The following is a 14,292-nucleotide window of genomic DNA, read 5'->3' as shown; positions in this document are numbered from 1 at the left end:
CCCCCATGTAGTAACCTATCACCTCACATGACACAGCTGACAAATTTACTTTCTCTCATTAAAAAAAGAGAATTAATCACAGAGCAAAACACTCAGGAATCTATTTTTGAAGACTCTGTGAAATGAAATATTTTCGTTTGCTTCTTATTGCAGAGATGCAAAGTCTTCTTTCGAACATTTTCCAGTTCTATCTTTGCTAAAAAATGTAAACATTTGTTTAAAAATTTAATAAATGACAAAAAAGAAATAAATAATACAATAATAATTTTTAAAAATGAAAAATGCTGTATTTTAGTAACAAAGCATTTTTTCAGGTGACTCATGGCATTAGTCATCTCAGGATGGCAATAGCTCCTTGAGAGTCTTCTGTTATTCCCAAAGGTCCTGAATTTTTCAACTTTGATACTTTTAACTAAATTTAAGATTAGTTAATTTGTAAAATTAGAAAAAAGAAACCCACAAACCCACATTCCCTTTTACATACCTCTCAACATTTGGGATTCCGGCATTGAGACAGGGGCTTGGCCATGTCACGATAGGGGCTGGCCACACATCTCGGGGACATGCCTAGCACTCTCTCCTCCAAACACCTCCATTGTGTGCAACACCTGTTCACCGCTGCTGTCCCGATCAGGATGGTGGGACAGACCCCTTAGATTAGGACTGTCCTCTCCTAAATCGGGACAGTTGGGAGATATGCCTTATGTAGTATGGTCATCAGTTTCTGAATAATAAATCCGGGGACACATTAGTTTACATTTTGGACACACCCTCTTAACCATACAGGGAGCACAGTACAATAGGCACTTTTTAACATAAACATGTAAATTAATGTGTTAAATTACTGCTGTGCACAATGCCACACCCAAAATGGGTGTTTAGCTTGCAATTACATTACATACAAGACACGTAAAGCAACAAAGTATATACAGTACACGAGAGATGTACATATTCTAGCTTAAAAGCTAATAATAGGTATGTGTTCGGATATTTTTATATAGCTATATTGAAATACTAGAATTATAAGGACTCATCTCTCCTAATCTGTACAGAGCCCCCGCCCTCCATTCCAGTCATACATTGCACAGAGAAACCATTTATTGCCATCCATTTCTTGTATGCAGATACTCATATTGCCAGCTATACATTGCTCAGAAACAAGCCCTGATTGGAAGTCCTATATTGCACAAAGGTCAACTCCACTATTGTCGGCTATATGGTGCACAAAGTTCAGAATTTCTGCCCATATATTACACTATCAGACACTACCACCCTCCAGTTGTTGGCTGTATATTGCTCAGGTCTGCCCCCTAGCTGATGATCAGCGTATCACTGATCATTAACAGCCGAAGGTGTTGGCTGGTATGTCCATCATCTCTTTTGTGACCAGTTCGAGACCTGTGTGCAGATCCTCCGGAATACTTTTCCAGGGACAGAAGTTTCTTAGGCTAGAGTTCCTAAATCTAGTTGCCTTTATTATACAGGAGTGAGCATCACCCATATAAATAGAAAGTAAAATGTTGTAATCTCCCCAGCTTATGTACATCAGGAAGGGTTAACAAAGGTGGGTACAATTATGAAATATTATGCACATATATTAAAGGGAGGAAAAAGGCCACAAGAAATTTTCCCATAAAAGGTAAGCTGTCTGTTCAAAAGCTGAAATAACTAATACTTACTGGGCCCCATAGAAAGCTTCCTTCAATTACTCCCACAGTTAAGCTGACACATAGGCCTGGATTTGTGGCTTGGTCATGTAGGTTGTCCATTCCACATGCTGCTGGGCTCCAGAGCAGTCACATGGGCTCACAATTGCTGTTGAGGAAATAGTTACTAAAACAAGTCAGAAGTATAATTAACAAACCGTCTTGTTCAAATAGACAACTTCTGACCTCAGGTGCTCTGACGTCATTTGAATGATAGAGAATATGTTTTTGGGAGCTTCAGTATGTGCGACAATCCAAATGTGTTTACATGTAAGTAATGACACAGGTGATTGGCCCATATTTCATCTTTGTTTTACAGTCCAGCATCGCTGATTGGGTTAAAACGCAGTGGAGGCAGATTAATGTGGAACAGATGGATGTTGAGCTAAGAAGGTTTTCAAAGGCAAGTTCCACAGCTGTTGCTTTTATGAAATGCTTTGCAAAAAATATTGTTCTGCAGTGCAATATTCACAAGTTAATAAGCTACAAAATGAATATTCTGTATGATGGACATAAAGGTGCAATTTGGGTTTTAGGGGGTGGGAAAATGCTTTTCATTCTAGATTTACAAATATAATTTTTTTTAAATGCTCCACTTTTTTTTTTTTGTATTTTTATTTTTTAACTAAAGAAAGCCAACCCTTTTGTATTACTGGGACAATGGACTATCAAAAAATGGGATTTATACACCTAACTGTACATTTCCAGGCATGATATGCTGATTATCATGACCTATTTGTGGGACAGGGGGTTTGAGATGGGAAGCTGAAAACATGTGATGACTCAAAGTATGTGCAATGTTCCACATTTATGGTGATCAGAATACTGTACTGATAATACTTGTTATTGGTATAAACTTGAACTAACTGTAAGGTCTATGGGAATAAGCAGAATACTATAACACGGTACTTTTTGTTGCAATTAACCAAGTATGTGGCATCATAAATATCAGATTTTCCCTTTAATAATGAATGGGAGGCAGGGAGTCCTTGCAGTGTTATTGCTGTATAAAAAAGGAATGGAACTTCCTCATTATGGTATAGATTCAATCTGTACTGAATGTAACCTAGATTGGGTGCTCTTCCAATATAGAACCTATAGACAGGAGACCGAAGTACGGTCTAAGTATATAAACAGAAGGCACTCCAGTTCACTAATTATCAATGAAAATTATATGTGTAGTATCTTAATCTTAATAACCATTATAATTCCTATCATTGGGCAAAATAAGCCTTTACTAAAAAAATCACATTTAAGCGAAATATTAAAAACAATGACAAGTGAATGAATGAAAAGAAATGTGAGAAAAAAGTGGATTAAAAGTTGCTATTCAGACCTTTTAGCACAGGGATCAGGAAACTTTTTACCTTTTACTCCAAAATATATTTAGATACGCCGACGTTACCCCCTTGATTTGAAAGGAAGGAAATCATATATTATTAATTATTGGAATTCAAAATTTTATTGATTCTATTCATAGTTTATTTGAAAGCTTCAACTTCAAAACTTCAGGTTTTGGAGAAATGATGTTGCTTCATTTTTGATACGAGAGCATCAATATTGGGGCATTTTGATGTCAGAGCAATTTGTATACAGTCTTCAGCGTCCAATCGATTTCTCTGCTTTGTTTTTATGTTGGTTAGAGTGGAAAATCCTTGTTCGTAAAGGTAAGTTGTTGCAAAAGGCAGCAACTTTTGAATGCCTTTGCAGCTGTTGACATCCAAAAATATGACAGATCTGCTTTGTTTTTAAATGCAATACGTGCTTCATTATTGCATCGAAGCTCATGAAGTGCCTCTGCCAACCCTTGAGGCTCTTCTGGTACAACAACAATTTCACATTTAAAGGGGTCTACAATCCAACTGACAGCATGTGAATCGGCAGCATTACCCCCAGGAATTTAATTTTTACCCCATTTGGGGTAATTTACCCCTGTTCCCTGACCACTGTTTTAGCATCTAAGCCGATAGGGATATATTATGAAAGAATGTGTGAGACATCAAATTGCTGAATATTGTCGTTCAGGGAAATCAAGCGTTAGTGTTCAAAAAGCCGGTGCGACACCACCCTAAGTCTACCATTTACCTTGACTATTATATGTAGACAAATAGAACTAATAGATCATACGTTTCTATGGCTGCACACACGCCTGTATGACACTAGCTTTCTTTCCTACTGCTGTAGAGAAACTGATACATTTAAATGCAGGCTATCTAGTTCTAATAATGGTTTGCTATTTATATTGTATCAATTGTGAAAGATAAAACAATATGAGAATAAGGTATCCATTTAAATATCATGGTATAAGGGTTTGCCCATAGTGAGCCTAATTTTTATTTATTCAGACCAATATTATAAAATGAGAGCCAAGGCATAATAAATATTAAGATATTTCAACATTGAAGTATTACTGGCACAGAAAAAGTGTGATTCCCCCTACAGAATGTTCAACAAATGTTATTAATATGTTGGTATGTTTAGCTAATTGAGTTGTCAAAGCTAACAATAAGTAATTATTATTTTGTCCAGAAAGTCGCAGAAATCATAAAGAAAAAAATGTAAAATATTGAGGCTCTTTGGTGATTGTCATACACGCAGGGAGAGATTCAATTGGCCGCGTTGTGCCTCCAGATGTCACCGCTATGTCCAGCTGCGCACATTGCCGGCTATCACAGTAAGGAATCTCTGCGTCCATCCTCAACATCGGAGCTGTGTGTCTCCATGACCTGTTTCGGAGACACATCGCTCTGAATCTCCTCCATACTGGAGGTCTCTCAAACAGTTTAACGCAGAGAGGAATGTCAGGGGCAGCATGGGAAAAGACCGGGGTTATTTTAAATTTTACTAGATTTTAAGCATGGTGTTGTGAAACAAAACCCTTGTCTGGTTATGTAATTGCTATAACAATCTCATGAAACTATTTTATGCAGGACATCTGGTCATTAGATAAACAGGTCCGCTCCTGGGATGCGTACATGGGCTTAGATATGACTGTGAAAAACCTGATCACATCTTTGCGAGCTATAACTGATCTACAGAACCCAGCTATTCGTGATAGACACTGGCACCAGCTAATAGTTGCAACAAAGGTCAGTTTGTTCCTGGCAATGCCTGTAGTAGTTACTATGTACTCTAGAGCGATTTATGAGAGAATAGGAGTTGCCAATGGGATCTGTAATTATATTAATACTTAAATTGCATGCACCTTAAACTTTTGTGTCATGATCTAAAGATTGTATTTTATTGGAAGCCCTCTGTTTTAGTCATTTGTTTAGGTATATTCCTAATAGCTATTTTTATTACGTTAATATAAGATGTGAATGTTAGATTTTACCTCTGATGTGGCATTAGCACATACCAAAGTTACCTCAGTCCATCAGTCCAGCTGTGTGAACCTTTCTCCAGTTTCTTCCCACAGTTCAAAAACATACTGGTAGGTTAATGTGTGTATTTAAAATGTAAACTTGGAGTAGAGATGATGTGAATAAAGACATATTCTCCGTATAGTGCTGATTAATATGATTGCCACTATATAAATAAACAATAATAATAAATATGATATTCTTGATTTTGACCATACATGGAAGATAGATTGTGTATTTATGGATCATTCATTCTGATGTTCAGATGGCAATACAATACAAAAGTGTGTATATGGGTGTATATATAAAGAATTTAAAATATCCAGTTATTGTGTTGTTCCAGAATTTTATAATTGGAATAATAAATAACTTGTTTGTTGGGTAGTCTCTTGAGAATGCATTGGAACAGAACATGGGCTTCTGATGCTGTGGCCATAAGGATCAGTGATTACTGTAGTCACCTGCATTAATGGAGACCTCCACCCAAAACAGAACTTGCAGTTATACACTAAGCGATACATTATCACAGAATATAACTTACGTGGGGTATTTCATTCCACCTGATGTCTGCTGCAATGTGCCACAACCACTCCTGGACTGTACCCAAAGCTTAATTTTGCCTTCATTTTATCCTAATTATGTATAACTTATGGGAATTCCATCCACAACTGAGTAGCCTTTAAATGCACTTACTTTGCACTCTAATAATGATTAGGACACTACTATGGGCATGACCAGCATGCATGGGGCATGGCTATATTTTAGACAGTGCTCTCCAACTCTTCCTATCCCCATAATATACATGGGCAATGCTGTGTGCACTACTGTTAAGTGCGCGCAGCTCTCCCTTTTCAAGCAGAGCCGTGTGAAGCGGGGGCAGGGTCCACCCACCTCAATTATATAGTGCCCCAGGCTTGGAGGGGGTTTTCAGGCACTAGAAAACCCCCCCTCGGTTTGCCTATGACTTAGTGATTAGCACTTCTGCCTCACAGCACTGGGGTCATGAGTTTGATTCCCGACCACGGCCTTATCTGTGAGGAGTTTGTATGTTCTCCCTGTGTTGCGTGGGTTTACTCTGGGTGCTCTGGTTTCCTCCCACACTCCAAAACCTTACTAGTAGGTTAATTGCTATTTAACGGCTATTAAACAAACAATAAGATATAAGATATGTAAGGTTGGCAGGCATTCGGATATATGATATAATTGTAGTATAATATGACCTATGTCTGTTTTATGCACTTCTTGTCACCTAACACGCACTAAAACAATGCAAATTGCTCCTTGTGTGTGATGCTGAACAATAAACTATATTTATTTGATTTTATAACATGATGATGTTTTATGAAATGATTGTCACACTGACAGGTGCAATTTTCAATGACTGAGCATACCACACTATCAGACTTACTTGCTCTTCAGCTACATAAGGTTGAAGATGAGGTCCGGAACATTGTGGACAAAGCTGTGAAAGAGATGGGTACTGAGAAAGTAAGCCTATAAAATAATAATTAATTAATAATAAATAAATAACTGAAGTGGCTATTCTTAAAGGGATGCTCAACGACAAAATACTTTTTACTTGAATCTGTATGCAAACTAAAGTTTAATATAATCTGTTTACTGTGACCAAAATTCCAGAACTGCGCACCTCTATCTCTGCAGTTGGGTTGCTATGCAGAAGTGTGTATCGCTACCTACCAAGTATAACTTACACATGACAAACACCCCAAATTACACTTGACAAAACGCCCTATATGTTATGAGATGACAAAGTAGGCAAGAAAATAAGTTCATTTTTTTGACTTTTGCAAAAAGAATTAAAGTACGTTTATGATACAGGAAGCAATTGTGTAGGAGATAAAACCAAATTACTGATTTGGACCACAATGGAATATTCTTTTGTGTAGACTATAAAGTGAGATTCTGAGATGATGCACATAATAGTTAGGGTAATGTGTATAAATTGGTGAGGTAAGTATTTAAATTGTGGTACTGGTCTGGAGATTGATAAATGAACTATGTGACTGGATCACTTATAATTAACTTTTGGTATAAATGTATTTAAAAGAAAGAGCGCAGGGCGCTTATTTATATAATTGCACATGCACTTATTTTTGAGATTGTGTATATTTTACTATAGGAAATCTTTATTTCTGAGATGAGGGGAGAAAATTAGTTTTTTTCTGTTTTAACCTTGCTAGAGGAAATGCATTATTTCTGATGTATATATCTGATACAATAAGCCTTTGTTTAGAAAGTCTTTTTTATATCTTGGTGTAAGGAAATGCCTTGTTTGGGGTTTGCAACTTTCCTTGGGGAATCCTTTTCTTTGGAGGAAATGTGTATTCTGCAACTGTTGAAGAACGCACCCATGCTAATCTCCTGTTAATTAGACCTTTTGATGTGCATGTCCAATACCTTTTAAGGGAAAGGAAGGGGTAATTAGACTTGCTGTCCGGTGTCCACTGTGTCCATAACAAGAAGCATGAAATCACAGCAAGGTTTTAGGATATCACAGATAAGCATAAATATTGTTAGCTTTGCATTGCATGTAAATCCTTGTTTGGGTAAACAAATTGCATCCTGATTCTGTAAATAGCCTGTGAAGCTGTGTCTAAAACTGTATAAAAAGAGAGCCCTTGTACACAAAATGTATCATTTTGATGTTCTATCTGATCTGACCACTGATACCTTTAATAAGTGGAACTGTCCTTATCAGGACACTTGAGCGAAATAAACATCATTCTCTGCTTCAAGACTTTGCTTGACAACTTCTTCAATATTGCTGTATTCCTGTGACCTACAGATTACACCCTAAATCTAATCCGTCCTTCAACTGTTCTGAAGTTTGGACCCAGCTCCTAGTACCACCGCTCTGCTCGCTACCCAGCAGCTCTGGCCAGTGTGATAGGCCAGGGGGATCCATCTACAGCACCCTGATCCATAGTAAGCGGTCAAGGGTACCAACCCAAGTGTACCAGCACGGGAGTACACTAGCAGAGACAGTTACCCAGAAGGATGCCATAAAGGAGTCCAGTGGAGGCAGCAGGCGGCTCCTACTGCGACAGGAGGGGCATATTCAGAATAACGAAAGGGGACAGTGGCGAAGTAATCCCAGCCAGTTCCCAGCAACAACAGACTGGGTGGCATAGGTGGTCCATCCTGTCACAAACTATATTAAAAAATAATTATACCCCCTTTGTTTTAGTTTAAATCTACATTATCTGGTTATAAATCACTAACCGTAACATGTTGTTATCAATATTCTTTTTATTTTTTATCGTAATGTCTCCTGATTAGTTTGCTTTGTTTCTGACTGCTCAACTCCCATCTTTCCTTCATCTTCTGTTTAATTCTGTAATACCTGTTTGTTATAATCACATAATAACTTTCATTCCTAATGATTAGATACTTACAGAGATAAGTCAGACTTGGACCACACTGGAATTTTCCTATGAAAAGCACCATCGAACAGAAACACCACTGATAAAAACAGATGAGCAACTTTTTGAGACTTTGGATAGCAACCAGGTTAGTCTGGATACATTAGCTGCAAAAGACACTTGTAAAAAAAAAAAAAAATCTTGAATATGGCACTTTTTATATAGGTTTATAAGCAAGCTGTATTTTTAAAACTATGCAATTGGTGCTTAAACTGTCTTATATAAAGTGAATTTAAAAAGGTATGACCAGTAAAAATGTGCAGGTTCTGCTTCTAACCATTAGCCCATCTCTATCTTGTGTTACTGCGTTGCCGAGGGTTTAAGTCACCCGCTAGAATGCTCAATAGAATGTGCCAGTGACCTTACTAGAATGCCTCTATTGACCAGGTCGCAGCATCTGTTCAGTTTTTTTTAGTTAGAGTGCTCACCTTTAAGAAATGTTACTGGAGATCTTTGTCACTTTCAAACGTCAAGTTTTTAGCTAAAACAATGTTTTGTTTTGTTTTAAAGTATAGCTGCATAGTTAGTGTGGTTGGCGGAAAAAAAACAAGTCCAAGTGCAACCTTTCCCAATTTTGTTCCTCATCCAGATGAAGGCCAATTAGACCTCCTTATTTGCCTTTGTCAAATGCAAATTTAATTTCACTTGAGGTTGAATCCTTCCTGACCTCATGCCAATTAGATTATTTCCCTGGATCAGGTATTTAGCAATTATAACTGCAGACTGTATTAAAATGGATTGTCTTTATTTAAATAATTTCAGTGAGTCTACCACCACCATCTTCCAGGGTAGATAACTCCACAACCTGATCAACCTGATAGTGAAATATTCCTTTCTATATTGATGATGTCCTCTTGTCACCTGCAAATCCTAAACAACTTTCTGTGCTGAGCTTGTATAGATTTATACAAATTGTTTAGAGTTTTTTAAAATTCCATTTTGTATTAATGAATTTACCATTGGAATACAAGTCATATGAATATATATCAACCTCATAATTACAAAATGAAAACAGAGGGAGAGAACAACTTCAAACTATGAGTTAAATTTTAAACCTTCGCTTAACCCTTGTATTTCCTTAATGATTAAGCTGCCTTCTGCATACTCTATCTTTCTCTTCCCAAAACTGTACCCAGTATTCAAAATATGATCATACAATGATTTGTGCAGCAAGCACACAAAGTTTTACACTGTATATGAGTCCCCCTACTTAGGCATATATAAGGATTTTTCTGCAGCGGCTGCCTGGCATTATAAGCTGCCATTCAGCTGTCTGCTAGGATTCCTAAATTTGTTTCCATCATTTTAACTTGGGGACATTTATAATAACTGATGTAAAAGATAAAGGTGCTGTGACCCATAGCATCCACTCAGATATTTGTTTTAATTTTGTAACCTGCACTAGAAGAATGTCAACTACTATCTGATTCATTACAGTAAATCTTTCATGTTCACCAGTCTTCATAAACCCAAAAGTCCAATTAATGGGCACAGCCCCGCAGAGCAAAACTTTTTATTGCTTTTCAACTATACTAGTACTACTTGTATTCCATGTAAATGTAATCTCCAAAAACAAAAGTATTCAAACTGAATGTCCAATTATAACTTGCACCAATAGATTTTGGAAAATATTGTTGTTTTTTTTTCAGGTGCAGTTGCAGGCAATTATGCAGAGCAAGTATGTTGAATATTTTATCGAACAAGTGTCAAATTGGCAGAAGAGACTAAACCTGGCTGATTCAGTGATTTACATTTGGATGGAAGTCCAACGTACTTGGTCTCATCTAGAAAGCATATTTATTGGTTCTGCAGATATAAGAAACCAGCTGCCAGATGACGCTAAGCGGTTTGATGGAGTGGATGCAGACTTCAAGGTCATCTAAAATATATTATTTATATAACCTTACTCCATTTACCTTTTTACTATGTGCTACCTTTAAAGAATCCCTGAATCCAAGTGTGGAAAATTGTTGATGTAACCATTTCATTGTGTCACCAAATGTGCGTAGAGCTTATTTCCTAATGGTTATAGAATTATTCATGGTTATCCCCTTAGAGGCTTGGGATAAAGGAAAGGGACATGTTTGTGATTTTCTTAGTAAGGCACATGCAGTCATCTATGCTATGGTTCGTTACATTTGCACCTTGATTACGATTGGTCACTTCACCTTAGTAATCCAGGGCCTGATTCATTAAGAAAGTAAAGAAAATAAATGAGTAACTACAACTTGGCAAAACCTTTTTTGTAAGGGGTGCAAATTAGTTTATTATTTTGCACATAAATTAAATACTGGCTGTTTTTTCATGTAGGGCACAAATACTTGATAGCTTTATTTTTACACTGACATCTAAAGTTGATCTAGGACATGCTCTACCCCCATTATAAATCTGTCCTCACATTTTAAATTTACCTCCCCCTCCAATGCAACATGGTTTTGCCAAGATGCAAAGTTACTCATTTTTTGCTTTACTTTAATGAATCAGGCCCCCAGTGTCTAGAATAGTGATTTCCAACTAGTGGTTCTAGACACACATGTATATCACCATTAGTGGTTGGAAGTGCAACAAGAATTGAGGTGAAAAGTCTTCCTGTCAAAATAATCCTTCAATACTTGATGGAATTATAACATGGAAATCTAAAACTATGGTTTGCCTTAGATTTACATATTTTTTTCATGATTATAACTTTTACTCATCACGATATTGTAACACAGGTTTTTCAAGGAAAAATGAATTGCAAGACCAATGTGTCAGCAGTGTAGCAACATGAAAATGGGTGGAACCTCTGGTCTAGAATATCCTCTTTGCTTCCTGCTACATTCCACCCCTTTATAGGGCAACTCCCGTTCGTGCCATTTTGTGACAAATTTGCATTATTGCGGTATTATCACCATGGCAGTTGTGTATAAAGACATGCTGTGCTTGGTAAATTATTTTTAATGAGCTTTTGCAGAGAAATATGAGTAACTACAGTTTGTGTTTTGCTATCAGTTTGATACAACTGTGTATTCCAGTGATTATAGAAGGGACATAAAAGCACATAGTCCCATAGTTTAAAGTGTAATTATTTTTTTTATCTAATTGGACTTACTGCAAAGCCTGTTACGTGTTTCTATGTCTTATGCAAGTAACAGTTCCCACTAAATCAGTCCTTTAACCATTCGTTTGCTTCAGTGCTCTTTCTTGTCACTTGTGTCATCTGAAATTAGATTGCTAACTTAATAGTTATTATAAGGCTTATTTGCAGCACGATAGTCTACTAGGAACGATGATTGTAGAATGTCATTACTATATGTGCTTAACAGACAAAGTTGTGTTATACTAAGCGTATATTGTTTTAAACCAAAAAATAGTGCTTGCTCACTTTTAAATGGCCCCATCTAATTTTTATAGATTTCTTATAGACTATATTTACTAACATTTTTTTCCTCCTGTGCCCTCAACTGTGTATTAAAGACATACAGTACTTGTCTATGGTGAGCTAGATATGTCTAGATGACCAAGTTCAGGGGAGGGCTGGCAAATCTTGTGCCCGGGAGGCAAGACTCTACTCAGCAGCCTATTGGGAACAATTTAATGGAAAAAAATGCAGGTGGCCCAGTGATCCAGCCCTAATTAGTCCACTATGTTACTGGCACGGGGGGTAGATGCCCCCTTGTCCCATAGCCCAGCATGCCCCTGGCTAAGTTGCTATCAATACCACCATAAAAACATCCTGGGTTTTGCCTGATGTTTGGGAAACCCTGTGAATAGGTCTTCATTAATTAATTTTCTGAACACTTTGATGTTGTCTTTTATTTAACACAGGAACTAATGTGTGAGACAGAGAAAATTAAGAATGTTTTGGATGCAACAAACAGGCCTAAGCTTTATGAAACTCTAGATGAATTGCAGAAGAGGTAAGCTTAGGTTTTTTAATTAAAATATATATATATATATATATATATATATATATATATATATATATATATATTATAACATTTACATGTATGCTTGAGTGTGGTGCAATGCTAGAGGAAAAAAACATGTGAAAAGAAACTACATGGAAATTACCCCGTTGAACAGGATGATGAGTATATTGGTCATGTTGTCTACATCGTGCATACTGAAAAGTCATTTATGAAAGTGCAAGACATTAGTTTTACTAATTGCGCAAATGCACCTATTCGTACCACTAACACATTCATGGAAACAAGCCCACTTCACGGGTTTTGGGCCCAGCTCTTAGAACAGCCATTGTTTGCACCTGTCTGGCAGAATTGAGGGTCTGACTGTAATTGTTCATGGTGCTATGCGGGAAAACATCACTTCCTAATAGCCCTTTAGGACCACTCCCTTCATTATTTAAACATTTCTATTGTCTCCTAGAATACTGCTTGGTCAAACTTACTTTCTTATGTTAATCATGAGTGTGAGGAAACACATGTACTGTTTTTCTCACTTTTCAATTTTGTGTCTTTGTTTGAATGGGGTTTTTTAATTACATTGGTCAAAAAGCACATAGAAATGTGTTTACCCAAATAAAATGTGCCGGAAATGTATAAAAGGCAACCTGTTAACAGTATGGGGCAAATTTGATTACTGGCATCATCTGGGTACCTATAAAATCCAAGCTCTGTTACAGGCAGAAGAATATTCTGTGTCATACTTGGCGTAACATATAATGCGAAGTAGATATAGAGGTTTTTAATTAGATATTTAACCAAATTTTTTATTGTTTTGTTTTTTGACCTCTTGTCTTGAGTGCTGTATTTTCTGGTTCACTGTTTGTTATTGATTATACCACATTGTGACATTTCTTTCTGTGATGCTTTCTTTTTCTTTAGACTTTCTCTATGTGAGAAAGCTCTGTCTCAGTATTTGGAAACAAAGCGCTTGGCTTTTCCCCGCTTCTACTTTGTGTCCTCTGCAGATTTGCTTGATATCCTATCAAAGGGAACTCAGCCTAAACAGGTACGTTGTACTCTGAAGCTGTATTGTCTTGCAGCTGTCATAGATGCAACAGAGCTGGTAGTGACCCCAAGCAACCCTGGTCTATAGTGGACCTGAATTTATTGTACTATTAGAAGCTCTGTCACTGATAGTGGATGGACTGTGTATGAATTTTTTTTTTTTTTAACAGCAACAGAAAATAATTGTAGGAGTCTTTGCTACATAAGAAAATCCAGCAGTTTCTATGGTATTCTTTACTGACATTTATTATGAAATGTAATAAATATTTTACTAATATATACTGAATCTTAGAAGCCAGTTAATCTACCAGTATGTTAATAACATTGACGTACTTAGAATGTATGCTCCAATGGGGCAGGGACATAGTTTCTGTACAGCACTGCATAATATGATATCAGCGTTATAGAAATAAACAACACTAATAATATTTTATATTCTCTGTAGAACAGGCTGCCAATGTACTGAGATTTCCAGCATGGCCGTCCTGGCCAATATAGCTATAATAAACAGATTATGTATACATTGAAGGAGTGACTACGGTGAGCTTGGTTGCGGCACTGGGCCCTGAATCTTTCAGAAGCTAGAAGCTCTCTTGTTGTTCTCTTTTGTAAGAACAATAAATTAAACACTTGGAAAAAAACAACACTCTTGTAGGCATGGATTATGACACATGTCTGTCAGTAAAAAGAACATAATGTAGAGTAACCCGCCTTTATTCCTGATGATCATATGCGGAGAACCGTCTGACATCAGACTAAACATCCTAAGGATCATAGATGGGTCATGTCTTATCCAGCAATGATAAGTAGTGCTAAGTGAGCAGTCTTG

The 14,292-nt window shown here is 36.9% G+C and overlaps 1 protein-coding gene across 1 annotated transcript in view; it reads left to right on the top strand.

Annotated features, from left to right (window-relative positions):
• The window catches only part of DNAH11 (dynein axonemal heavy chain 11), a 168,513-nt gene that overhangs the window by 39,491 nt on the left and 114,730 nt on the right, over nucleotides 1-14,292 (top strand). The window contains exons 21-27 of the mRNA XM_075214347.1: nucleotides 2,026-2,109; nucleotides 4,637-4,795; nucleotides 6,434-6,556; nucleotides 8,477-8,599; nucleotides 10,161-10,385; nucleotides 12,319-12,410; nucleotides 13,338-13,464. Coding sequence (XP_075070448.1) covers nucleotides 2,026-2,109; nucleotides 4,637-4,795; nucleotides 6,434-6,556; nucleotides 8,477-8,599; nucleotides 10,161-10,385; nucleotides 12,319-12,410; nucleotides 13,338-13,464 — 933 coding nt within the window. The remainder of the gene's footprint in view (nucleotides 1-2,025; nucleotides 2,110-4,636; nucleotides 4,796-6,433; nucleotides 6,557-8,476; nucleotides 8,600-10,160; nucleotides 10,386-12,318; nucleotides 12,411-13,337; nucleotides 13,465-14,292) is intronic.

Source organism: Mixophyes fleayi, chromosome 5 (genome assembly GCF_038048845.1).
Source record: "Mixophyes fleayi isolate aMixFle1 chromosome 5, aMixFle1.hap1, whole genome shotgun sequence".
NCBI classification, from domain to species: Eukaryota; Metazoa; Chordata; class Amphibia; order Anura; family Limnodynastidae; genus Mixophyes; species Mixophyes fleayi.
The sequence above is the reverse complement of the archived record's forward strand: the minus strand, read 5'-3'. Positions and strand labels throughout refer to the sequence as shown.